This window comes from Equus caballus, chromosome 9 (genome assembly GCF_041296265.1).
Source record: "Equus caballus isolate H_3958 breed thoroughbred chromosome 9, TB-T2T, whole genome shotgun sequence".
In the NCBI taxonomy this organism is placed as follows: Eukaryota; Metazoa; Chordata; class Mammalia; order Perissodactyla; family Equidae; genus Equus; species Equus caballus.
This window is the reverse complement of record NC_091692.1, coordinates 3,374,469-3,401,196: the sequence shown is the minus strand read 5'-3', so window position 1 is coordinate 3,401,196 and position 26,728 is coordinate 3,374,469. Positions and strand designations below refer to the sequence as shown.

General features: G+C 39.0%; 2 protein-coding genes and 1 long non-coding RNA gene across 11 annotated transcripts in view; 2 read left to right on the top strand and 1 right to left on the bottom strand.

The window, feature by feature from the left end:
• The window catches only part of LRRCC1 (leucine rich repeat and coiled-coil centrosomal protein 1), a 31,634-nt gene extending 27,530 nt beyond the window's left edge, over positions 1-4,104 (top strand). For 7 of the 8 annotated variants that reach the window (XR_011421528.1, XR_011421529.1, XR_011421530.1 and 4 more), the window contains 2 exons: positions 1,528-1,663; positions 3,575-4,104. Coding sequence is in view for 4 of the 8 variants with exons in the window: in XM_070222066.1 (XP_070078167.1) it covers positions 1,528-1,663; positions 3,575-3,697 (259 nt within the window). In the remaining 4 variants the exon portion in view is untranslated. Of the gene's footprint in view, positions 1-1,527; positions 3,328-3,574 lie in introns of all 8 variants that reach the window. The other variant, XR_011421527.1, reaches the window with a different exon arrangement.
• On the bottom strand, positions 2,509-26,538 carry LOC138915505 (uncharacterized). 2 transcript variants are annotated; one of them, XR_011421532.1, is made up of 4 exons: positions 26,392-26,538; positions 19,616-19,815; positions 4,269-4,409; positions 2,509-3,350 (listed from the first exon to the last, which is right to left on the bottom strand). It is a non-coding gene; the product is annotated as an uncharacterized lncRNA (long non-coding RNA). The 2 variants fall into 2 exon arrangements; XR_011421533.1 differs by having other exon boundaries at positions 19,616-19,830; positions 26,392-26,519.
• The window catches only part of E2F5 (E2F transcription factor 5), a 35,046-nt gene continuing 34,407 nt past the window's right edge, over positions 26,090-26,728 (top strand). Inside the window, exon 1 of the mRNA XM_023648369.2 lies at positions 26,090-26,449. Within this exon, the coding sequence (XP_023504137.2) occupies positions 26,225-26,449 (225 nt within the window). The 5' untranslated portion in view covers positions 26,090-26,224. The remainder of the gene's footprint in view (positions 26,450-26,728) is intronic.

Genomic DNA, 26,728 nt, shown 5'->3' with positions numbered 1-26,728 from the left:
TCCATTGTATCAAATCTAACAGAGCCTGGAGTTTGCTTTCTTTTATTTTAACTCAATGTAGATGGAGACCAAGTTATTATACTCCACAGAAGGTGTTGGTTAATGGTACAGTTAGTTGTTTGTCTGCTAATGGATGCTGTTCTGCTTTGCTTTCAACCCAGCGCTGATACAGGGACCTTGGCTGGAAACTTGAGGTTTTCTCTCCTGCCAGTCACAACTTTGCAATTAGGAGTCCTTTAGATCCTAAAAAACAATCATTTCCTACATATAGCAGTTCCTAAACTTAATAAAAATCATAAAGCCTGGCAGTTTTTAGAATCTCTTATATTGTTTATCACTTCATTAATAGCAAAATAATAAAGACTTGATTTTATGCATTAATGCCTTTATGACCAAAAATGCTATATATGATTTTTAATGTAATGGAACTGTAATAAAATAAGCAAATTATTGTTAATAAAAACAGATTTTATTTGTATAGCTTTCTATAACGTATAAAGTGATTTTTTTCTTATATCTTATTTTAAACCCAGCAGTAATTCTGTGAGGTTGGCAAAACAAGCAGGATTATTCTGTTTTATAGTTGAAAACCGTTAATGTAGAATTTGTGACTAGCCCTTAGTCACATGACCACTAAGTGTTGCAATTGAGAAGAAAAGAAAGGCTTTTGATTTGTGGTCCTAAAGTTCAATCCACTATTGCTATGGGCTATGCCAAAACCAGAAAATATGTTCATTATGGACTTAACTTTTTAAATTAAATTATTTATATTAAATATAAAGGCGGGGCCGGCCCCATGACCAAGTGGTTAAGTTTGCACACTCCACTTCCATGGCCCAGGGTTTCACTGGTTCAGATCCTGGTTGTGGACATGGCCCCACTCAACAGGCCACGATGAGGGGGTGCCCACATAGCACAGCCAGAAGGACCTACAACTAGAATATACAACTCTGCAATGGGGGGCTTTCGGGAGAAGAAGAAGGAGGAAAAAAACGATGAGCAACAGATTTTAGCTCAGGTGCCAATCTTCAAAAAAAAAAATAAAGGTTTCTGTGTTTTGCCTCTAAGGCCCTTTTAGCACTAAAATTTTATGAATACTGTTTAATGTGTTTATTAGCATAAGCAAGTCAGGCATACACGTTGATAAACTTAAACCTGCCTGTAGCGTACACTTCTTGAATTAGTGTCACACTGTAGGTTCATGGAGGAAGACAGATTGACAGTAGTCATCCGTGAAGGTGCTTGCAGAGCACATCCTTAGACTCAAAATAAATGAGAGCCAGAGACCTGTAGCTTTCAGAGGGTGAAAGCTAACAAACTCGCACTCATGTTGCCCCACCCTGTTCTGTCACTCACACGTTCCGCTGGATGATGGACTGCTCTGTCTTTATTACCAGGGCGGCCCTTTGCTCATGGCTGGAACTATGTTTCCATTAAAATGTGAATAGAAGAGCTGCTGTCTGAGAAGAAAAACATCCTAATTGTTATACACACAGATAAATCTCTGGTCTTTGTTTTCTTTTTAAGGGATACGATGGAAAAGCTTCATAGTATGGATGATGCCTTTAAAAAGCAAATTCAAGCCATTGTTGAAGCTCATCAAGCTGAAATATTACAACTGGCGAATGAAAAGCAGAAATATATTGATTGTGCAAATTCGAAGGTACCGTATGTAAAATTCACCTTGATAATCAGTATTAAATTGTTACAGCTAAATAAATTGGATCTTTGAGAATTATAAAGAGAAGAGGAAGCGTGATTTAATGACTACAGAGATATGAAGAATGTTGCCAAAACTATCTTGAAGCCAGGCCAAAATGTTGGTAATACTTACGTTAGTTGTAGAATAATAGTTCTAATGAAACGAAAAGTGTAGGTTTGATCCTGATGTGCACCTGCTCCGTGATCTCTGACAAAAATTGCCAGATCCCTAACCAACCTCAGGCCGAAGCCCTTTGGTTACACATGGGCAGGATGAGCATGTGAATGCATTGAATACAATCCATCACTCCTTGGAGAAAGTTCCTAAGGAGTATTGTGTTATTAATTAGGGTTCAAAACTATCAAGTTTATCATCTTAATATCATTGACAATGAAATGAGTTTAAGGTGATGCTAAATCAGGGGCAAATGTCAGAATCACCTGTGGTGCTTTTTAATAATACACGTGCATGAGCTTCCCCTTCAGAGACTTTCATTCGCTAAGTCTGAGGCCAGACCCCAGTATTTTTAAAACTCAGCAGGTAATTCCAATATGACCCCTCTGTTGAGATCCACCAGACTGAAGGGACAGTTGTGAACTTCCATTTTTCCCTGATATTGAAGTGGCAGTAAGACTGAAGAATTGGAAATCAGCAACTGGAAAAGAGTTCAGCAACAGCGAGGGAAAGAAATACTCCCTGTAATTATAATTAAGGTTGTGTGATGAAGTGACATTGCCTTCAGGAGTCTGTATGGAGAGAAAGAGGGAGTAAGGTCTTCGGAAATAATCACAATGAATAAGGAAGTATAACTTGTTCAAAAATTAGTTATTTCATTTCAAGTCAACAGATGTTCTATTTGAAATCTACCGAGTATTTAACAAGGGTACATCAGGTAATAACGCTAAATAAATAAAGTGTAAAATTAGGCCCTTAGCTGACAGGAAGATACTGAGTTTGATTTTGGACCTCTCCCAACATGATGTACTCTCAAAGGGATGTATCTGTTAAGAGAAATGGCACCAGAGCTTAAATGTGATAATCACGAAAAATTGCGAGACGTCACATAGAGATGATAATTTAAATTGGGAGCAATATTAGTTTCCTAGGGGAAAAAGATAGGAAATTCTGTTAGAGATCAGGAAGAGGGAAGTAAACACAGAGGGTTGGCCATGTTGATAGTGCTGTCGGGAGGGCTGGATCACAGGAGGGAGAATTCTGAGCAGAAATGAATCGTGTCGAAGACAGAATCCCAGGAGAACCTCGGTTAGGAATAAATGTGCTCTCAGAAAGATGGCAATTTTTACCCACCACCAGCAATTTTAGATATGCAGTAGGGACTAGATTAGCAAGTGTCTTTGGGAAGGGAGGTCGTTTCAGTTTTGAGAGTCTGAGGAGCTGCTGTTCGAGTTGAAGCCACGGCTCGGCATTGGGAAGCGGCAGAGGGCAGACGGGGCAGGATGGAGGCAGAAGACTGCTGTTCGAGTTGAACCCACGGCTCGGCATTGGTAAGCGGCAGAGGACAGACGGGGCAGGATGGAGGCAGAAGACTGCGTTTGTCCAGGGTGCTCCTGAGAAGCTGCACAACCGCGACCGAGGTTCCTGAGCTCCAAAACGGTTAAGATAAGGTAGAGGCATTCCTCACAAGGACCTGTGGAAAATAGATCTCACACGTGTACGTACTTTGTGTACAGCATAAACATAGTTTTCTGATTGGTATTTAAACGAGTTCCATTTCACTAACCTCTCTGCTTTAAATGAATATCACTCATTACAAAATGCATAAAAATAAACTTTTGATTTTTTCTTTCTGACTATATTTTTAAAATACATTTTTTTAAAGAAATTAAAATTAAAATTTATATGTTGATTTAGGTTCATCAAGTTGAAGAGGAAATGCGTGGACTTCTGGAAGAAACATGCAAGAACAAAAAAGCAATGGAAGAAAAAATTAATCAACTTGCTATTGCTCTAAAGGAAATTCAACAAGAAATGTAATGGCTCTGAGAAGAAGTTTGATTGAAATGGACCAGCAGACTTATTGTAAAAATGATTAAATATTGTAACGGTAGTAACTGCTGTGACTTTGAAATGTCTTTTTCTACACATTTCATTCTGATTATATTTTAAAAGACTTGTGATCAAGTATTTATTAATTGTGTATGTAGGTTTTTATAATAAATTGTTCGTAATTATGTGTATTAGAAAAACCTATCAAAATTACTAAACTTAATACACTTTTTCTTGTTTCTGTGCTATACATTGTTTGGTGATTACACATTTGCCTACAACTATGTAAATGAAAATTAAGATTCGTATTCTGACTATATGAGGGGAAGTATTTTTAATCATTGTTACCTTATTGTCTTGATGAAGAACTAATTATATTTATTGGTTGTCCTTTAGTTGATGTAGCTCCATTCTTTTAAAATGCTCATAAGTATTGCCAAAAAATATTTAAGATGTGTATCAGAGATGTGGCATTCCTAAGAAAGCATATGTAGCCATCTCCACATCACTCATAATGACCCCCTTTTATAATGCATGTGACTTTTTCATTAAAGATTACCTTTAAGGGGCTGGCTGGGTAGCATAGTGCTTAAGTTTGCGTGCTCTGCTTCAGCAGCCCGGGGTTCACAGGTTCAGATCCTGGGTGTGGACCTACACACTGCTTGTCAAGCCATCCTGTGGCAGGCATCCCACATGCAAACTAGAGGAAGATGGGCACAGATGTTAGCTCAGCGACAGTCTTCCTCAAGCAAAAAGAGGCAGATTGGCAAGAGATATTGGCTCAGGGCTAGTCTTCCACACCAAAAAAAAAAAAAAAAAGATTACATTTTTCTAAACATTGTTCCTCAAGAGGAAAACTGCTGTTCTACTCTCATTCTCTCATTTTCCCTTTTAATTACTGTATATGAAGAAATTCTTATTTTACAGCTGAGAACAGTTCTTTCATCGTAGATCAGGTTATTTATTACTCTATTTCACTTTTTTTTTTTTTTGAATTGCCTTTTTTTTTTTTTTTCCTTTTTCTCCCCAAAGCCCCCCGCCGTTACATAGTTGTGTATTCTTCGTTGTGGGTCCACCTAGTTGTGGCATGTGGGATGCTGCCTCAGCGTGGTTTGATGAGCAGCGCCATGTCCGCGCCCAGGATTCAAACCAACGAAACACTGGGCCACTTGCAGCGGAGCGTGTGAACTTAACCACTCGGCCACGGGGCCAGCCCCTCTATTTCTCTTTTATCATCTCTTACATTCTATGTATGCAGCACAAAAATCTAAATACTATTCTCCTTATTATTTCTAAAAGAAAGAGAATATAATACCACGTTTTTAACTAATAGCCAGTGAACTAAATTTTAAAAATTAAATGAAATCAGAAAAAATGTAAATGCTTCTAAAAGAGAGGGCCCCATTTCATTGTAGGCAAGCTTCCTACTGAAATTGGTGGGATAACATCAAGCATACCAACATGTGTAATGGGATTCAGGAGAGGAGAGGGCCTAAGAAATATTTATAAAAATAATAGCTGAAAACTTCTTAAATTTGATGAAAAAGATTAACCCACAGATCCAAGATCTTCAATAAAACCCAGGATAAACACAAAGAGAACCACACTTAGACACTTTATAGTCAAACTGTTGAGCAAATCTTGAAAGCAGCAAGAAAATATGATTTTTATCTCATATAGAGGAACAGTATAATTAACGGCTGACTTAGCAGAAACAATGGAGGCCAGAAGGTAGGGAGTGACATAGTTGAGGGACTGGAAGAAAAGGAACTGTCAATCAAGAACTCTACATCCAGCAAAACTATCTTGCAAAATAAAGGAATTTTAGAAAATGAAAACAAAATTCATTGCTAGCCAACCTATCATAAAAGAAATGTTAAAGTCTTAAAGGCTGAAAGGAAATGATACCAGCCAGTTAATATAAATTCACTGGAAGGATACTGGAAATAGTAAATGTGGGCAAATTTTCATATAAGAGATTATATAAATATATTTTTCCTTCTATTAAAAGACATTACATAAAGCAATAATTGTAACACTATACTGTTGAATTTATAATGTATGGCAAAAATACAGCTATGTTCTAGTAAAGTTTATTTTACCAGATTAATACAAATCTAAAGATGACTGATAAGATGTATATTGTAATCCCTCCCTAGAACAGCCACTAAGAAATAATCCAAAGATTATAGTTGAAAAGTCAACAGAGTAGATTACACTTAATGGCAGGACAAGGAACTCAGCAGACCTTTTTCCCAGTAAAACAACCATAAATGATGAAAAGTATTTTAAAAATACTCATTTAAAGTCTCTGAAAATTGTCCTGAGATCATACAGCAAATGAAGAAATCTTTACTCAAGAAAATCATTAAATGTCTGTAGCCTGTGGCCCTGAGCCGTGGCATCTGCCATCACCTTCAGCTCAGCCTGATGCAGATTCCACAGGGGACAGCCGTGGCCAAGAAAATAAGGTTTTCTCCCTCCTCAGCTCCCGGTCAAAGGATAAAGCACCTCATGCAGGCTGACAGCGTTTCTTATCCCCTCCAGTGAGTTGCAGAGGCTAAATTCGCAGTGAATGTGGTCAAGAGGCAGGGCTCTCTTCCTCAACCCAGCACCCGCCCACAGGGCAGAAGCTCCTCCTCAGGCAGGGCCGGCCAAAAGTACTGGGAACCCAATTGCCTTCAGCCCAGCTTGCTCAAGAAATAGAGATCTGACAGTAAGAGACGCAGGCCCAGAAGACCAGGAGCTACCTACACCCGTCCCCAGCCCCTGGAGCAGTGGTTCAGAAAGTTTGACCAGGGGGACAGAACAGTGAGCCCCAAAGCTCTCCCCAAAGGAAATGGCTTTATTTGAAACAAAATGTGGGGAAATTCAAGCCGAAGTTTGTTCTCAAACAAAAAAAAAAAAAAAGGAAACTGGTGTAAATGACTAAGAGGAGGCTGGTAGCTCTATGAGAGAGCAACAAACTAAACTGTTAGCCAGCCAGTTTGTCAGACAGAACCAGTGAAGGCAAGAGCTAAGAAGAGCCCTTCTGAGGCAATTGGTGGATCCTAACAGGTGTGATGCCAGACAGAAAAGACACCCTAAGAGAGAGATCAAGGGGAGAGAGCGCTCCTAAAGCAACTTCGTCCAAAGGTGACTGCATTCTCAAGACTACACCTGCTGATGAGCATCAGAGAACCACAGTGCAGAGGGGCAGACGTCACGGGAACAGGCCACCAAGTTACCAAACAGACAGACCAGCAAACCACCCCAAACAAGCCTCACAGACAGAGGAACCCAGATCCAGAGTTGCCACAAGATTGTCCTTAAAATGTCCAGTTTTCACCTGGAAAAAAAATTATTTATATATATATATATATGAAACACGCAAAGAAGTAGAAAAGTGTGAGTGTGACCCTTACACAGGGGAAAGAAGCAGGCAACAAAAACTATTTGCGAGAGGGCACAAATGTTAGATTAAATAAAGACTTCAACCATTATAAATATGTCTGAGGATTAAAGGGAACTGTCCTTTAAAAGCAAGGAAGCCACGCTCACAGTGCTCATCAAATAGAGACTATCATTAGAGAGAAATTACATTTTTTAAAAAGTGGAAATTCCGTAGTTGAAAAGTGTATTAACTGAAATGAAAAATTTACTATAGGGGCTCTCCAGTGCATTTGAACTGGCAGAAGAATCAGTAAACTTGAAGATTGATGGAAATTATTCAATCCAAAGAAGAGAGAGGAAAAGGATTGAAGAACAATGAACAGAACCTCAGAAATGTGGTTTGCATTAAGCACACCAATATACACAGGAGTGCCAAAGGAGAGGAAAGAGAAAGGAGCAATATATATAAATTTATATAAAATATATATAATATATAACATATATATGTATTAGAAGAAATAATGGCTCTAAACTTCCCAAATTGGATGAAAGCATTAATTTATACATTCAAGAAGCTCAACTAACTTCAAGTAGGAAAAAAACACAAAGACAGCCACATCCAGAAACATACTAAACACACTTAAAAACAAAGAGAAAGAGAAAATTTAGAAAGCAGCAAGAGTAGAATGATTTATATACAAGGAAACCCAATAAAAGTCAGGGCTTAGTTATCATCAGAAACAATAGGAGACCAGAGCCAGTGGGCTGACATTCAAAGTGCTCAAAAGAAGAAAATCAGCCAAGAATCCTATCCAGCAAAACCGTCTTTCAAAAATGAAGGCAACATACAGTAATTTCCAGATAACATCTGAGGATGCTCCAGGCCGACCTTACAACAAACGCTGGAGGGAGTTCTTCAGGTTCCGGATGGTTTCAGGAAGTAAATGACCCTAGAGATGGGGTGGGGGGGGGGGGGGGGTGGGCAGAGAGCACTGGTAAAGGTAATTATGTAATTATTTAAAAAGTATACATGCATTTTTACCTTCCTTTCTTCCCTTCACAGATTAAAAAAGCAAATGTATAACACAACGTGTTATAATTGTATAATTGTAAAACAGCAGTGTAACATTTGTCAGTGTCAGCACAGAGGTGGGTGGAAGCCAAACTGTACTAAAGGAGGAAATAACAGGAGACGGTAACTTGAAACCATACAAACAATAAGAAATGGCAAATGCGAAAATTAATATAACAAACTATAAATATATACTTTCCTTTCTTCAGCTTCTTAAACATTAAATTGAATAAAATAATGACTATAACAATGTCTAGTTGCGTTTATAACATAGATGTAACATATATATATAACAAATAGCACAAAAAGAGGGAGGGAGTAGAGCTCTACAGGAGAAACATTTCTATATGTCATTGAAATTAAGCTGGTATAAATCTATTGTATATTCTGATAAGGTGTATATGATAAGCCCTTGTGCAACCACTAATAAAATAATTCCAAATATATAATGAAAAAATGAAAGGAATTAAAATGTTGCACTAAAAAAAATTCATGTAATACAAAAGAAGCAGAAAGGAGAAATAGAGCAATAAAAAAGAGTAAAAAGGACAAGAAATAGAAAACAAAAAGTAAAGTGGCAGAAGTAAATTCAACTGTGTCATATATGTATAATTCAACTATATCAATAATTACATTGTGTGAATGGATTAAATGGTACAATCAAAAGGCAGAAATAGATTAGATAGAAAAACAAGATCTAACTATATGTTGCCAACAGGGCGTACACTTTCAAATATGCAAATAAGTTGAAAATAAAAGATATAAGCAAACAGTAACCATACGAAAGCTGGAGTGCCTATACTAATATCAGACAAAATAAACTGTAAAACCAAAAGTATACTAGAGATAAAGAGAGACGTTTTATAATGATAAAATGTTAATCCACCAAGAATACACAGGCATAACTTGGAGATATTGCAGGTTCAGTTCCAGGCCACCACAATAATGCAAATTTCACAATAAAGTGAGTCATACAAATTATTTGGTCTCCCAGTGCACATAAAAGTTATGTTTATACTGTGGTCTATTAAGCATGCAATAGGCTTGTCTGGAAAAAAAAATGTACACACCTTAATTAAAAAATACTTTATTGCTAAGAAATGCTAACCATCATTTAAGCCTTTGGCAAATCATGATCTTTTTGGTGGTGGAAGGAGGGTCTTGTAAAAAACACAACACGTGCAAAGCAAAATAAAACAAGGTATACCAAAACTTATGGGATGCAGCTAAAGCAGTTAGAGGGAAATTTCTATCTACAAACAATGTTAGAAAAGAAGAAATATCTGAAATTGACATCTAACGCTCCATGTTAAGATACTGGGCAAAGAGGAGCAAACTGAAGCCAAAGCAGACAGAATGGAGGAAATGAAAGTTAGAGCAGAGGCTAATGAGAGAAGAGAAAAACAATACAGACAATCAATGCGACTAAAATTTTGACTTTGAAAAAAATCAACAAAATTGACAAACTTTGAGCTAGATTATCAAGAAAAAGAAAAGACTCAAATTACTAAAATCAAGAACGAAAGTGGGGACATGAGAATAATGATGATAATAATAATGAAGGTAGGAGGAAACTTTGGGAGTTGATGAATGTGTTTGTGGCCTTAACGATGGTGACAGTTTCATGAGTGTACACTTATTCCCACACCTTGAGTTGTATAGATTAAATATGTATAGCTTTTACATGTCAATCATACCTCAATAAAGTGTTTTAAAAAGAAAAGAAAAAACAATTCATTGGCAATAGCATCAAAAAGAACAAAATTCTTAGGTTTAAATTTAACAAAAAAGTGCAAATCTTATACACTGAAAACTGCAAAACATTGTTGAAAGAAACAAAGAAGCCCTAATATTCATGGATTGGAAGGCGTGGTTAAGATGGTAATTCTCCCCAAATTTATCTACAGATTAAAAGATGTTCCTATCAAAATCCCAGCTAGCTTATTTGCAGAAATTGACGAGATGATCCTAAAATTCATATAGACATTCAAGGGACCAAGACCAGCCAGAACAATCTTGAAAAAGAAAAATAAATTTGGGAAACTCAGACTTCCTGATTTCAAAATTTATTAGAAAACTACAGTAACCAAGACTGTCTGTGACTGGCATGAAGATGGACATATGTATCAATGGAAGTGAATAGACAGACTTCAAATAAACCCTCACATATATGGTCAAATGATTTTTGACAAGGGTGCCAAAATCATTCAATGGCGGAGAGAGGCATCTCTTCAACAAACACTGCTAAGAAAACTGAATATGCACATGCAAAAGAACAAAGTCGGACCCTACCTCATACAAACCTTAACTCAAAATGGAGCAAAGACCTAAATGTGAGAGCTAAAACTACAACACTCTTAGAGGAAAACACTGGGGGAAAGTTTCATGACATGAGACTTGGCAAAGATTTTTTCGGATATGACTCTAAAAGCACAAGCAACCAAAGAAAAAATTGACAAATTGAATTTCATCAAAATTAAAGACCTTTGTGCATCAAAGGATATTATCAACGGTGTAAAAAGGCAACCCATGGAGTAGGAGAAAAATCATATATATTGTATTTGTTTGGCAAATCATATATCTGACAAGGGGTTAATATCCAGAATATGTAAAGAACTCTTACAATAGAACAACAATAAAACAAATAACACTATTCAAAAATTGGGCAAAGGACTTGAATAGACATTTCTCCAAAGAAGATATACAAATGGTCAACAAGCACATGAAAAGAATTTTGTTCAACATCACTAATCATTAGAGAAATGCAAATCAAAACCATAATAAGATACCACCTCATACTCATTAGGATGGCTACTATAAAAAAAAATTCTAAATAACAGAAAATAACAAGTGTTGGTGAGGCTACGGAAAAATTGGAACATTTGTGCCATCTTCGTGGGAATATGAAATGAGGCAGGAGCTGTGGAAAACAGTATGGCAGTTCCTCCAGAAAATTAAAACAGAATTATCATATGATCTAGCAATTCCACTTCTGGGTATATACCCAAGAGAATCGGAAGCAGGGTATCAAACAGATATTTGAACACCCATGTCCACAGCAGGATTATTAGCCACAGGTGGAAGCAATCCAACCGTCCATTGACAGATGAACAGATAAACAAAATGTGTGTGTGTGTGTGTGTATATATACACACGTGTGTATATATATATATATATCTACAATAGAAGATTGAATGTTCAGCTTTAGAAAGGATGGAAGTTCTGACACAAATTACAACATAGATAAACTTTGAGGACATCATGCTAGATGAAATAAGCCAGTCACAAAAAGACTAATATAGTGTGAGTCCACTCATACGAGGTACTTAAAGCAGTCAAATTTAGAGACAGAAGATAGGATGATGGTTGCCAGGCACTCAAAGGAGGGCAGAATGGAGTTATTGTTTAACGGGTACAGAATTTCAGTTTTGCAAGATGGAAAGAGTTGTGGAGCTGCATGGTGGTCACTGCTGCACAACGCTGTGAATGTACTTAATGCCACTGAAGTGTGTGCTTAAAACGATTAAGATGGTAAACTTTTTGTTACATGTATTTTATCACAATTAAAAATAATTTTTAAAGAAGATTAAAGCTAAAAAAAATAAAACCTGGGCAAAAGGAATGAATAGACACTTATCCAATTCACATAAGATGTACCAATGGCCAATAAGTACTTGAAAAGATGCTTATCATCATTGGTCATTAGAAAAATGCAGATCAAAACCACAATGAGATAGGACTTCTCACTCACTAGGATGGCCATAATCAAAAAGCAGGCAACAGCAAGTTTAGGCAATAATGTGGAGCGCTTGAAACCATCACACACTGCTGAGGTGAGTGTAAAATGGTGCAGCCCCTTTGGAAAACAGTCTGGCAGTTCCTCAAAAGGTTGAACAGAGTTATCATATGATCTAACAAGTCCATTCCTAGCTATATACTCAGAAGAAATGAAAATTTTGTCCACACCAAAACTTATATGCAACGTTCATTACAGCATTACTCAAAATAGCCAAAAGTTAGAAACAACCCAAATGTCCATCAAATGATAAATGGATAAATAAAATGAGGTATAATCCCACAATGGAATATTAGTTGGCAATAAAAAGAAATGAAATACTAATACAGGTTACAACATGGATGAACCTTGCAAACATTATGCTAAGTGAAAGAAATCAGTCATTAAAGATCACCACGTATGGTATGATTCCATTTATATGAAATGTCCAGAATAGGAAAATCCATAGAGAGAAAAAGTAGATTGATTAGTGGTTGCCATTCAGTGGGGCTTTAAGGGGGAAATGGGTATTGAGTTTCTTTTGGGGCAGTTAATATATTAAAAACCAATGATCTGTGCACACAGTAAATGGGTGAATTATGTGGTATGTGAATTATATGTCAATAATGCTGTTGTAAAACATCAATAGGAGAATTAAGTGGTACAATAACTATTGTTTTCAACTATTGATTTCAGATGAAAGAGGAAGTAAAGGAGGAACAGGAATAAAATCATCTGAGACATATAGAAAACAAATTGCAAACTATGAGGTGTATATCCAATAATATCAAGAACTACACTAAACGTGAACGGTCTAAACAAGGGGTTGGCAAATGCAGCCTGTGAGCCCAATGCTGTCTGTCACCTGTTTTGGTAAATAAAGTTTCATTGAATACACCCATACCCTTCCATTTATATATTATTTTGGCTGATTTTCTGCTACCACAGCAAAGTTAAATGGTTGCAACAGAGAGTGGCCCACAAAGCCTAAAATACACACTATCCGGCCCCTTATATAAAAATCTTGCTGACCACTATTCTAAGTATGCTAATCAACGGCAGAAATCATCAGGCTGGATCAAAAGGCAAGATCTGACTATATGCTGCCTACAAGAGACACACTTTAGGTTTCAAGACACAAATAGGTTAATAGTAAAAAGATGGGAAAAGATAGGCTGTACATTCAGTCATGATAGTAATTCAAAAGGAATCCATTTAAGAGCCAAGACCACAAAACTTTTAGAGGAAAATGTGGAAGAAAGTCTTTGTGAACTTAGGTTAGGAAAAGATTTCTTAGACACACAAAAGTATGATCCATATTGTTATGGACTGAATTGTGTTCCTGTCAAAGTCGTATGTTGAAGTCCCAACCCCACATACAAAGACATGTGGTTGTATTTGGAGACAGGGCCTTCAAAGAGGTAATTAAGGTTAAATGAGGTCTATGGGGGTGGGGGGGGAATAATCCAACATGACTAGTGTCCTTATAAGAAGAAGGACACCAAGGCTGCACATACACAAAGGAGAGGCCACGTGAGGACATGTGAGAAGGCAGCCATTTGTAAGGCAAGAAGAGAGGCCTCCGAAGAAACCAAAACTTCCAACACCTTGATCTTGGACTTCGAGCCTCCAAGAACTATGAGAAAATAAATTTCTGTTGTTTAAGCCCTCCAGTCTTCAGTATTTTGTTATAGCAGCCCTAGCAAATTAATACACATAAAATGGATAAATCAGACATCATCACAACTAAAAACTTTTGTGTCTCAAAGCAAAGCATTGAGAAAATAAAAAGACAAGCACAAATTGAGATAAAATATTTGCAAATTATATATGCAACGAAGCCCTTGTATCCAGAATTTGTAAAGAACTCTTAGAATTCAATGAAAGACAACCCAATTTAAAAATGGATTAAACATTTGAATAGCATTCACCAAACAAGATATACACATTGCCAATAAGCACATGAAGAGGTGCTCAACATCTTCAGTCATTAGATAAATGCAAATTAAAATCAAAATCAAATGCTACTTCTCACCCAACAGAATGGCTATAATTGAAAAGACCAACAATAATAAGTGTTAGCAGGAGGTGAAGAAGCTGGGACCCTCATGACGGGAATGTAAAGTGGTAGAGCTTCTTTGGAAAACAATCTGGCAGTTTCTTAAAATGATAAGCAAAAATAGCAATTCCACTCCCAGAAATCTACTCAAGAAAAATAAAACACGTCTACACAAAGACTTGTATGTGAGCATTCACAGCAGCATTATTCATCATGGGCAAAAAGTGGAAACAACTCAAATGTCCATCACGTGGTGAACGGATATATAACATGTGGTGTACCACCACAATGGAATACTACTTAGAGATAAAAAAGAAACAAAATACTCATACAACATGGATGAACCTCCAAACCATTATTCTCAGTGGAAGAAGCCAGATACAAAAGACCACACATTGTATGATTGCACTTATCATAAAATATGTGGAAAAGGCAAACCTACAGAGACAGAAAGCAAATTAGTAACTGCCTGAGGTCAAGGGTGCAAATGGGCATGAATGAGCCCAAACTGGCAAGAAGGGTGAGGGAAATGTTCTAAAATTGCTTTGGAGTGGTGTTTGCACAACTCTGTAGATTTCAGCTCTATAAAAATCATTGAATTGTACACTTATAATGTGGGTGAACTTTAAGGTATGTAAATTATACTGCAATGAGTTGCTTACAAAAACAGTAAAATAAGAAAGCTGTATTAACATCAGACAAAATAGACTTCAAAGCAAGAAATATTACCAGAGACAAAGATGGATATTTCATGACAAAAGGTAAATACATCACGAAAATATAATATTTACAAATGTTTGTGTATCTAACAACAGAGCCATAAAATACATGAGCAAAAATTGAAAGGAGAAATAGACGATTCAACCATTATATTTGCAAATGTCAGTATTTCACTCTCAATATTTGACAGAGCAACTTGCAGAAAGTCAGCAAAGCTATAGAAGATTTACACTACCCTATAAACTAACTTGACTGAAGTGGCATTTTACAGAGCTTTCTACTCAAAAACAACAGATTATGCAGTCTTTTCAAGTTGACATGAAATATTATCCAGCATAATATTATTTGGATAGACTATAAAACAAGTTTCAATAAATTTAAAAGGATTCAAATCATAAATTGTATGTTCTTCAACCACAATGTAATTAAGTTAGAAATCTACGACAGAAAGAAATTTGAGAAGTCCACAAATAATTACAAACAAACAGCAACTTCTAAACAACCTACGAGTCAAGTAAATCACAAAGAACAGTAGAAAATATTATGAATCAAAAGAAAATGAAAATAGAACATGGAAAAATTTCTGGGATGCAGCAAGGAAATGTTTAGAGGGAAACATAACTTTAAATGCCTATGTTAGAAAGGAAGAAAGGTTTCAAATTTTTAAGTTTCCTTCTTAAGAAATCAGAAAAAGAAGATCCACTTAACCCCAAGAAGGGAAATATTAAATCTCACAGCAGAAATCAAAGAAATAGGGGGGGGAAAAAAAAACAAGCAATAGAGAAACTAATAATCAAAACAAAAGTCGGTTCTTTGAAAATGTTAACAAAATTGATGCACTTTTAACAGCTCTGGGCAATAAAAAAGAACAAAAATTATTCAAATCAAGAATGAAGAGGGGACAGCATTACTGACTCTACAGAAGCTAAAAGGATTCTAAGAAATATGACTGACAACTTCATGCCAACAAATTAGATGACCTAATTGAACAAATTCCGAAAAAGATGCAAATTACCAAAACTGACTCAAGAAAAAAATACAGCATCTGAATTAACCCATAATAAGAACAGAAATTGAATTCCCACAAAGAAAAGCTCAGGTTCACACTGCTTCACCAGTGAATTCTATAAAATATTTAAAGAAGAAATAAAACCAATCCTAGTCAAACTCTTTCAGAAAATAGAGGAAGAAGGAATATTTCCCAGCTCATTCTACGTCGGTATTAATATACTGATAATTTCTGGTGGTTATAAAATGAAAATAACACCTTATAGTAAGTACCTCCCAATCTGTTCCAGCGATGATGTCTGTGTCAATGGTAAGGGCTGGCTTTCGTAGCCAGACGAGCCTGGGTTTGCCCTCTGAACCACTAAGATAGTTGAGATTTCTCCTCTGACCATACTGTTGGTGGTATATGGCCATGGTCCACGTCTTTCCCCTTTCACAGTTCCCTGTCCACAATAGGTACTGTCAAGCTCATTTTCAAGGAGACCTTGTACCTGTGATGTGCCTCTTTCGGCTAAATGTGTCAAAGTTGTTATCTTTGAGCCCTTTATCCTTCGGTGACCAACTCTATTTGGTCTAGCCATGTGTTTTTTTCACCAGCCTCTAGATGGACACCTGGTATTTCAGGGCAATCTAGGACCCCAGGGAGTCTGTCCATTCTTTGTCCATTTCTACTGCCCCCTTTCTCCAGAGTGATGATCTAAAGAGAATATCAACTTGGTATCTATATTTCTATACATTTTTCAGCAACATTTCTGCTTTACCCAAGCCACCATTACAGAATTTATGGATAACTCACTGCCCTCCACCTGGAATGTGTTTTAAATTTATGATTTACATCCAGCTACATTTAAATCACTGAAACCTTCATGGCATAGGAAGAAGTACTCTACCCAACAAAGAACCTTCAGGATGAAAGTAGGAAGTACTTCCATGTCAGAAAACCACTGCTTTGGCCCTTCAAGATGATAGAAATGCTCAAATAGGTGACTTTCTGACTTCAGTTGCTCTCTCATATGTCAGTCTGCTCTATATTTCATGTCTACTTGTTCCAACTGACTCTCTGGAACCCTCATTGCTTTATTAAATAAATAATACTGTTTGCTGAAGATGTAACTGCCCTTCTCACCCAAGAATATCACCTAGCATATATTTTAGAGTTTTTAAAATTTTCTTGGGAAGGTTATTCTCCTGCTACGACAACCATCCTGACACATACCTCCAGATACTGCAGAGGGCTGTGGGCATACTTGCTCACAAATTTCTCCTGCATTCCACTCTAGAATCTTATCTGTCTTACCAGACAATTCCACTTCCTCCCCATCCTCCCTGGACCTCCACAGTATTTACTGCATTCCCAAGTTGTGAGTCTCACCTTGGCACAGTATTAACAGTTCAGTATATTCAGGTACCCATGTAAATCTCCAATGGAGAACAAAAACAGTGGTATCCAGAGAGATTTTTACCCTTTGCAGAAAGGACACTAGTGTCCCAATTAGAAATGTTATACTTGTGAAGTTTTACAAATTTTCTATACCCCAGACCCTTTTCCATTCTCTGGTTCTGTATGCAATCTTGTAAAAGGAGAAGTCAAGATCTATAAGTGTCCTTGATTTAATTCATGTACTATTTTTTATCATATGGACCGTCACCTTTCAAATGTTCATTTCTTTGGGATTTAACTCATGTGTCTTTAGTGTAGCATCCCCTGATCCCAGCGGCAGTAAGCACATATGATATTGCGGTTTTATTTTTCACTGATGAGCCTGTTCCTCCTACAGTGCTCTTGCAATAGATCTTGCGCTCAGACCAGAAGCAGGACTCTGGAAAACACCATCATGGTGGGTTATTACAGTCCAGAGCTTGGCTGCTCAAGGTGTGATCAAAGAACCAACAGCATTTTCTTAAATTGGGAGCTTTTAAACACGCATATTCTCAGGTCCCACCCCAGACCTATTGAATAGTGATATGGATGTATATTGAAGTTTGAAATACTGTGGCCTCGAGCTTTCCGTAGTTTACTTCAGCTGTGGCCCTTTTCCTTTAACAAACAGATTCAAGTTCTTATTAAGCGTCTACCCTAAATAGGGCCTTTAGGCCTCTCGCAGAGATTCCAAATCTCCACTTGTTAACACAACGCTGTGACTTCTGCTTCGGGTTAAGATGTGCTCACCTGTGTTTGGCCATGCCAAATTGGAAACATCATTTATAAGCTTCCTGTCTTCTACTCCTCTGATGTCTATCTATATGTTATACAAGAATTTGAATGAGAGCTAACAAAGAGTCCAGTTTTCATATGAACCAAAACCTCACGCCCCCAATTTTTCAATCCTGACCATTTAGTCATGAAATTAGCCACAGCCCATAAACATACATGTATCTGGGATTCCTTGTGACCAGTTTCAATGGCTTTCTCTCTCTTGATGCTTAATCTGTGTCACTTCAGGCTGCTGGGGGAAAGAGTATTTCTCTAATATTGCATGGATATGTACAAATGAGAATACGAGTCAGCTGTGGTTTATAGATATTGTTCAGCCAAATACCAGGCAGCCCCATTCATGAATCAGACAAGTTTTCTGTCCGATGGTGAGCTTAGCACAAGGTTGACCTCAGCTTGTCAATATAGGTGATATAATGTGGAGGACACTTGAGGAATTCTGTGGACTCCTCAGTGTGCACGAAGGAACACAGGCTCCACCAAGCTTGCTTAATGATCACTTTTGTTGATTCTTGATTATACCATTTCTACTAGCCGGCAGAGTACTGGGCTCACCTATCTGAGAAAGAGGAGCTAAGAGCCCTCAGTTCACAACAGGCAGTTTAGGTCATTGTGTGACCTCAACTCAAATTTACTAGTCTTTCAGGTTAGCTTAGTACATACAACACACTAAATTCCCAAAGCCAAGATATGCTGTCTCCAAGACTGCTGAGCAACTTCAAGGCTGGGATGTCAGGTACAGAGCTTCCAGTTTAGTATTCTGGAGGATAATTAGAAAAGACGTTCTACCTTCTCTCATCCACTGGCATCCCAATACATTCGCTCATGTGGCCAGACCCCAAGTTTTCTGGGAAGATATAACAGTTTATCCTCTCTCTTTTTTTTTTGAGATGTTAAGGAATAAAGAGCAATTGCTATCTTTCTTCATTAAGCCCTAGTAACATGTAATATCATCAATTCAGTGAATGAAAGTAATATCCTAGGTTGATCTCATCATTGCAAGTCCCAGTAAGTAAATTTGTGACAAATAGTAGATGAACCCACATTTTATAGGAGTGGGAGAGTAAGGTTGCCAAACATATGACTACTTACTTCAATGGGAATATTTTCAACAAGAAGTCTTGACATCCCATCTGATTTATAATTTATGGGCTTGCCATACTAGGGGATTGAAAGGAGACAGAATGGAGAACATTAATGGTGGTCTCCAATCATCTCGTCTATTTCTTTACTTTCTTTGGAGATATGGTATGGCTTGAACCACAGTGATCAAAGCAGACATGAGCAGCTGAACACATTTTATAATATAACTGACTCAATTATATATTCCATTAAGTAGATGCAACCCCCGTTTTTGTCCCAGAGTCTGCTCTGGAATACATAAATTGAAGACAGTTGTTTCAGAGTGCCTAGAGTCTGACTGTGTTCTTTCATTATGGTTCAGCTGGTTTTCTCAAGATTTATTGCCACAGCTTGGGGTCTAATTCAACAGTCTGACCTAATTGCTTCCCATCAGATAGCTTATACCTCATCCTTCCTCAAGCCCCCTACCAAATCTCTCACCCTGCCACCCCCCTCTGAAAGCTCTGTTGAATCAGGCACATGGATAGCCACCTACAGAGCACAACAAACAAACACCTATTTATTAGAACCAATCTCTCCCGCCCCGCCCTGCCGGCCCTTACCTCAGGGCTGGTTGAGGACATGTTCAGGCCTTGAAGAGATGGTAAGGCCTTTCCCACAGTGAGCACCCTCTCTTTGGTGTGATACACATACTGATGGTGAATTATAGGGGGATCAGTCTGTGGGGTCTTCTCTGAGGCTCACCAAATCCAAACATTCTTCTTCAAGGGGCTGCTGTGTAGTTTTCCACTGTGACTCCCACCTGGATTGGGAAGGGCTAAATTTAGAAGTATAGTTGTTACATCTGTAATTGACTGAACTGTGCTTTATTCTTCCTTCAACAAGTATACAAACTGTAGTCTGTTCATGTACACATCGATCTAAGTAGGTGTGTGATTTATAAATGAAGTTGGGGTGGTTTTTTTTTTTCATTTTATCAAACTCTTGGAATATCCTTTCATTTAAACCTGAAGAAATGCTTGTTTTTACCACCTTGAAAATTTGGGGCTCAGGTTCAACATCATGAGAATCTTTGAAATCTTTCTAGGATTTCGATTACCGTCTGGCAATATTGCCCATAGTAGATACCTATTTCGGACCCAGACTACGGTTGTACGATTCCTCCCACTCCCCAGTCCCACCTTGCCATAGGCTGCCCTTGTAGCCACAGCTTCCAGCATATTATCTTATTTTTTTAGCCAGTCTTTCGCTTTCAACTACATACTGCTGTAATTGTCGGTAATGCACCTCTCTTGCTTTTAGATTCTGTTTTCTTAGGATATGGCTCATTGAGAGTAAGGACATGGCGGGAGACTTTGAGATCTATCTACACCACTTCTTCCCACTATTTTTAAACGTTTGCGGGGAGGGCCTTCTTGATTGGCAGATATTTTCTTCTGAACAGTGATGAAGAGAACATGGGTGTGTACTTTCCAGTCCTAGAAGGCCTTCCTACTCTCAGTGTGAACGATGCTGGCAGGCATCGCCTATTCTTTTGTAAACACACTATTGAACTTGTGAAATCCTTGTACGTGCTCTCTTTACCGATAGAACCCACATGAAGATTCTGAACTTGGAGAGCAAATTCTTTGTGATGGACAATTGGCTAAAGACTACAAGAGTACATGGTTTTCTTTCCGTCAGCTAAAAGATAAATAAATGTTTACCGAACTTCAATTGATTATGATCATTGAATAAACTGATGCACGTAAAAATCGGGATAGCATCATTAGTTTCACCTCCACGATTTTTGCCTTAGCTTCACACCACCCAAACTATTAGTTTCTTATCAGTTTTCCCAAAATTGACTTGCTTTTAACAATTAAGTACCCTTTTTAGCCACAACGTATATAACATAAATGAAATCACCAGTTTAATGTCTGGTTATGTTTATTTATTTATTTTTATTTTTTGGTGAGGAAGATTTGCCCTGAGCTAACATCTGTTGCAAGTCTTCCTCTATTTTGTATATGGGTCCCCACCTCTGATGTGTGGTGTAGGTCCACACCCAGGATCTGAACCGAGAACCCAGGTTGCTGAAGCAGAGTGTGCTGAACTTAACCACACGCCACAGGGCTGGCCTCATCTGTTTATTTTTTATTTTTCCCTAATCCACATTAAATTAATCATGCAAGCACTAAAAAAAATAAATGCTTTACCATGTATCCGCTAACATCATTCTGTGTAACACTCATAGTATGTGTATCACACAGTATTAGAAAAGACGGACAAATTATTGGATGGTCTACCGACTGAGAAAATATCCCAAAGGTAATATTTTTATTTTTCTATTTTTTTTCATTTTACAAAGCATTTTTTTCTAAAAGCACAGATTATTTGATCTGGTAATGTATATGGCTAACATGACTTAGTTGGAAGATATCCACTGATGAATCTGAATTTAATTTTTGCTCAGTAAATTCTTTAATTTTTTGTAAACGGCATCCATATAATTACATAAATATGTATTTTTATAAATAAAATAGTTTATTATAGTAGAGAAAGATAGGATGGTACATTTGCTAAGGTTTGATAATTCTCAGATACCTCTTATCATCGCCTTGAGGGATTTATTTATTTATCTATGTATTTAGTTATTTCGAGTGCTTTATTTTTCTTTCTAGGGAATAGATTTCCTGGCATTGCACAAGGAATTGAGTGAGTGGGCATCACTTACTGGAGGGGAATTATCTTTTGACAACAACACTTTTGACTTAGAATCACTCCCTCTTGGTAATCAATTCAAAAGTTTTCAACACTCAGTTGACACCGGGTCTTAGCTGCCAAAGGGTTTGTGACTGAGGGTATTAGGTTTAAGTCTGGGTCTCAACTGGGGCAGTGTCTCATGAATAGGAGGTTTTCATGTGATGGCTCATTATTTGGACAAGCTGCCATCTTACGCTTTGGTGGTTTAGTGATAAGCATTTTTATCCACTAAAGTTTCAAAGAAACGGTGTTATCAACCATGTTTCCAGTGGGAGAGCTGCTGAGCAACTAGGGTTTTCAGGAAGGGCAGTGTCCGTAAACGTTTGAGCATATCTGCCTTCCCTGTTTGTCTACAAGAGCAGTCAGACCACTGTTCACACATAAATAAATAGAAGCTTCCAGCGTATACTAGTTGAATTATTTTTTGTTATAACAAATTTGGATCTCTTGTTCTTATATTTGAATATGTGTGGTTGAAATTCAGACCCCACATATCAGATCATAAGTGTTAACTTCATAAAGAGGAGAATTAGAATTCTCAATACCAGTCTTCAGGAATCTTCAGAGGCAATTCTTTCCTTCTTTTAATGCCATGCCTTATTTTTGATATATGTGATCTTTCTGTAAGCTGCCTTGATAGGGCAATAAGGTAGAGTAGAAGACACTCAATAAAATTTAAAATCTCTCTAATGTGCGGGAATTATATTTCTATATGTGATTGAATGTAATCTGCATTTCCCATTTCTACTTATAGGGTACAAACTTACGAAGACAAGATCTTTGCCTTATGTGTCATATTGCCGCACCATGCAGCCTATCGGCCGGCAAAGAATAATGTTGTTCATCATAATGAGAGGATTTATAATATTTAAAACATATCTTTTTAACTAATTTTTTTCTTTTCTTTTTTTTTCACCTAGTAAGTTCAGAAGATAGATGTTTGTGTGTTGTAATGTTTGGAAAAGAAAAATAGAAAGCCGAATTTTATTTTCAGTAACTTAGAACAGATTAAACAAGGGAGTAATAAAACTGACGGAGGCAGCCTTTGATGGAAGTTGGCTATCTCAAAGGACAGCTGAAAGTTGGAAGTACCCCATCCCCTGCTCATAACCACTGAATAGGCTAATGCATTTAAAACCAGTATGCCATCATCAGTGAACAAAATAAAATTTGGTTGGGTTTCCTTAAATATTTATCCATAATATTTATATTATGACACAACTGTGCATTATTTTAAATTGATCCTGGACTTCTATGGAAATAGCGTATGTGAAATCCCACACGTGTTAGACACTCTTAGTCTAATGAGCCATGGGCTAATGAATCATTCTTTAGAATTAAAAATACTTAAGTCCTCTTTCCTACGTCTGAACTGGCTAAGCAGCTGAACTTCCCAAATGCATAACGCTAAAGAAAATATAATCCGGAGCATATAAACAGTATTATAATAGATCATAGTATCTGCCCAATTAATCCAATGTAATTAGTCTGAATTTCACATAGGATTACTGTCATGCATTTATTACTCCATAGGTCAATGCAATACAGTTTTAGTTCCACTGAATTACTACAATATATAAAATGTTATCTACATCTTGCTGTTACGGCATAAGCCCTAACTTTTAATAGAAAGAATTCTCAGGCCTTTTTCAGAATTAGGCGAAGAACTAAGGTAGCAACTGATAGCCTTTTGAGAGTTGTCTCCTTTATAGCCAAAAGGATACAGACATCAACATTGGATTAATACATTTCAAAACAGTAACCAATATAATTTTCATAAAGGTTATTTGTATCCTGTTTTCTTAAAATCATGTTTCTTAAATAATACCATTAGCAGAAATTTCAAAAAAGATTCAGCAGTATTAAAAAGACTTTTGTGTTATCAGCCTCTGATCTTTAGCTGTTTTTAGGAAAAAGGATATTTTTTCACTGTGTTATTCAGTGTTTCTCAGTGACCATGTGCATGAGAATTACCTGGAAGTGTTTGTGAAAAATGCAGATTCCCAAGGCAACTTCTCCTATCACATGTTGATTTAATCTCTGAGGTTTGGATTCAAGAATCTGGATTTTGAACAAACACCATAGATGATTTTCCTTATTGAAGTCTGGGAACCATTGGTGTAAGTTATTTTTAGTTTCTCAGACACATATAAGATTTTGAAGTCTAATTGAAGTGGCTGCTAACTTGTGAATATTCTCTGGTTGAACTACAGCTAATTTAAGCAAATGAAAAATTCATTGTGAAAAACACAAAAACAGTGCAAAATAAATGTCAAGTGACCTATTAGCATCATCAATAGTATGATCATTGCTTTGCAGAAAACCATTAAAACCTGAAATTTTTAAAAAACCAACTATTTTCAAAATTACCAATATAGTTTTAATAAAGTAATACTACATGCTATGGAATGAGTTGTGTCTCCTCCAAATTCATGTGTTGAAGCTCTAATCCCCAGTGTGATCATATTTGGAGAGGGAGCCTTTGGGAGGTAATTAGGGTTGGATGAGGTCATGAGAGCAGGGACCTCGTGATGGGGTTAGTGTCCTTATAGAACAGACACCAGAGGGCGTACTTGAGCTCCCTCTCTCCCCCTCTCCCTCTCTTCCACATGAGGACAGAGAGAGAAGGCGGCTGTCCGCGAGCCAAGCAGAGAGCTCTCACCAGCATCCCACCGCGCTGACACTCTGATCTTGGACTTCCAGCCTCCAGAACTGTGAGAAAATAAATGTCTGCTGTTTAAGTCACCCAGCCTACCGTATTGTTGTGGTGGCAAGCTCAGCTAAGACACAATATAAATGTAAAGTTTTGTTTGTTTGTTTGTTTGTTTCTTTGAGGAAGATTAGCCCTGAGCTAACTGCCGCCAATCCTCCTCTTTTTGCTGAGGAAGACTGGCCCTGAGTTCACATCCATGCCCATCTTCGTCTACTTTATATGTGGGACGCCTACCACAGCATGGCTTGTCAAGTGGTGCCAGGTCTGCACCCGGAATCCCAAATGGCCAACCCTGGGCTGCGGAAGCAGAACGTGCACACTTAACTGCTGTGCCATCAGGCCAGCCCCTAAACGTAAGTTTTTAAAATAATTTTATTTTTATCAAGTCCTGTCCATGCATGCATAGCAGAATCTTCCCTCTTCAACTTAAAACTAAAACTCCTTCAGAAACAATTGTGTTTATTAATTTCATTAATTTATTAATCATTAAAATTAACTTGCAAAACTTGATTTTGCTAATGCCAAATCACATAGGATAAACCATTTGCAGATAAGTTCAATTGTTCAAGAGTGGTTTCATTGACAGACTTTTTCATGTTTTACTTTAGATTTTTAATTCCAAGTTTTGTTTATAGAGTTCTTGGATTAAAATAAAGGCTATCTGGTTAGAAATAAAGTTCTGTGCCTGTGACCGGGAAACACATTTTTTGTAATAAATAGTGTGTCCAGTTTTACTAGTTAATGCTGCTGAGTATTTCACTTCATTTCAGTGACCCTTTTTTTGCTAGTTTGTTGATCTAAATTAAGCAAAACTCTTCCTTGCATGAAACTTTCTTGACTGATTACTGTCATACGGAATTTTCATTCACCTAATATTTGTTGAGGACCTACTTTACTCAAAGTGTGGTGTGTGACACCAACTCATTTAAAATTTAGTTTAGACTCTCAAGAGCTTGTAATCGGAAGAGAAAAAACTTCTACACGGATCTTTGTGCCATCTCATTTACCACCAGTGGTTTGGGGTGTCACCAAAGCGCGAGAACCTGGGAGCGCCTAATATTCTGGATAATACAGTATAATTTGGTTCCAATAGGCTATTATGAACAGTGCTCTGAATGTAGATCTGGGGTCTAGAGGCGCGCCTTTGGGCAAGTCACAACCTCTGCGTCTACACCTGTTTCTCCAGAAAGTAAAGGCCTTGGGAACGACGGCAGACGAGGACAAAACCCTACAGCTCCGCGATTCTGCCTTCCCTGCATTCCGAATCTCAACAGAGGGTCTGCGGGAGAAAGCCTTGCGCTTGCCCCAAGTCACGGAAACGCGTGCCAAGGATGCTGCAGCCGGACACGAGCAGGGACGGCAGACACCGCCCGATGGCCAGCGCCCGCAGGCTCGGCTCGCGCGGCTGCACCCCGGGCGCACGGTGGTCTCCGCCCGGCAGCGCCCACCCCCGGACCCCCGTTGCTCCCGCGCAGCCCGGGCCGCCGGGACGGAGCCGGGGACACGCTCGCCGGCGCCCCCTCGCCGCGCGCTCCTGCTGCCCGCTGAAAAACGCGTTTCCAGGCAACCGCGGCGCGGCGTCACTTCCTGCCATTTAAACTGGGTCCCACCCTCGCGGCCCCCGCGGCTCGCCTCCCGTCCCCCTCCCCGCGCTCGGCTCCCGCGGCCCCCCGGCTCGGGAGGGGCGGCGGCCGCGGTCGGGGCGCCGCGCACCTGTCGTCCCGGGAGCCCGCGCTCGGCCGGCGGGGACGCGATGGCGGCGGCGGAGCCCGCGAGCTCGGGCCAGCAGGCGCCGGCGGGGCAGGGCCAGGGCCAGGGCCCGAGGCCGCCCCCGCCGCCCTCGCCCGCGCAGCCCCCGCCGCCGCCCCCGCCGCCGCCGCCCGGCAGCAGCCGGCACGAGAAGAGCCTGGGGCTGCTCACCACCAAGTTCGTGTCGCTGCTGCAGGAGGCCAAGGACGGCGTCCTGGATCTCAAAGCGGTGAGCGCGGCGCGCGCCGGCCGGCCTGCGGAGCCCGCGGCCCGTTGCAGCCCGCCCGCCGGTGCGGGGGTCGGCGGCGCGCTGGGGGCGCGCCCCCGGGGGCCATGTGGCCGGCGCGCGGGCCCCGGACGCGGGGATGGGGGAGGGCCGAGGCCCGGGGTGGCCCCGAGTGGCCGCGGAGCCCCTGGGGCCGGCGCCGCGCCGGGCGCTCGACAAAGAGCGGGTCCGGGAGCGCGCCCGCGTGGCTCGAGTCCCGGGCGCGGGGCCCGCGGCCCCCAG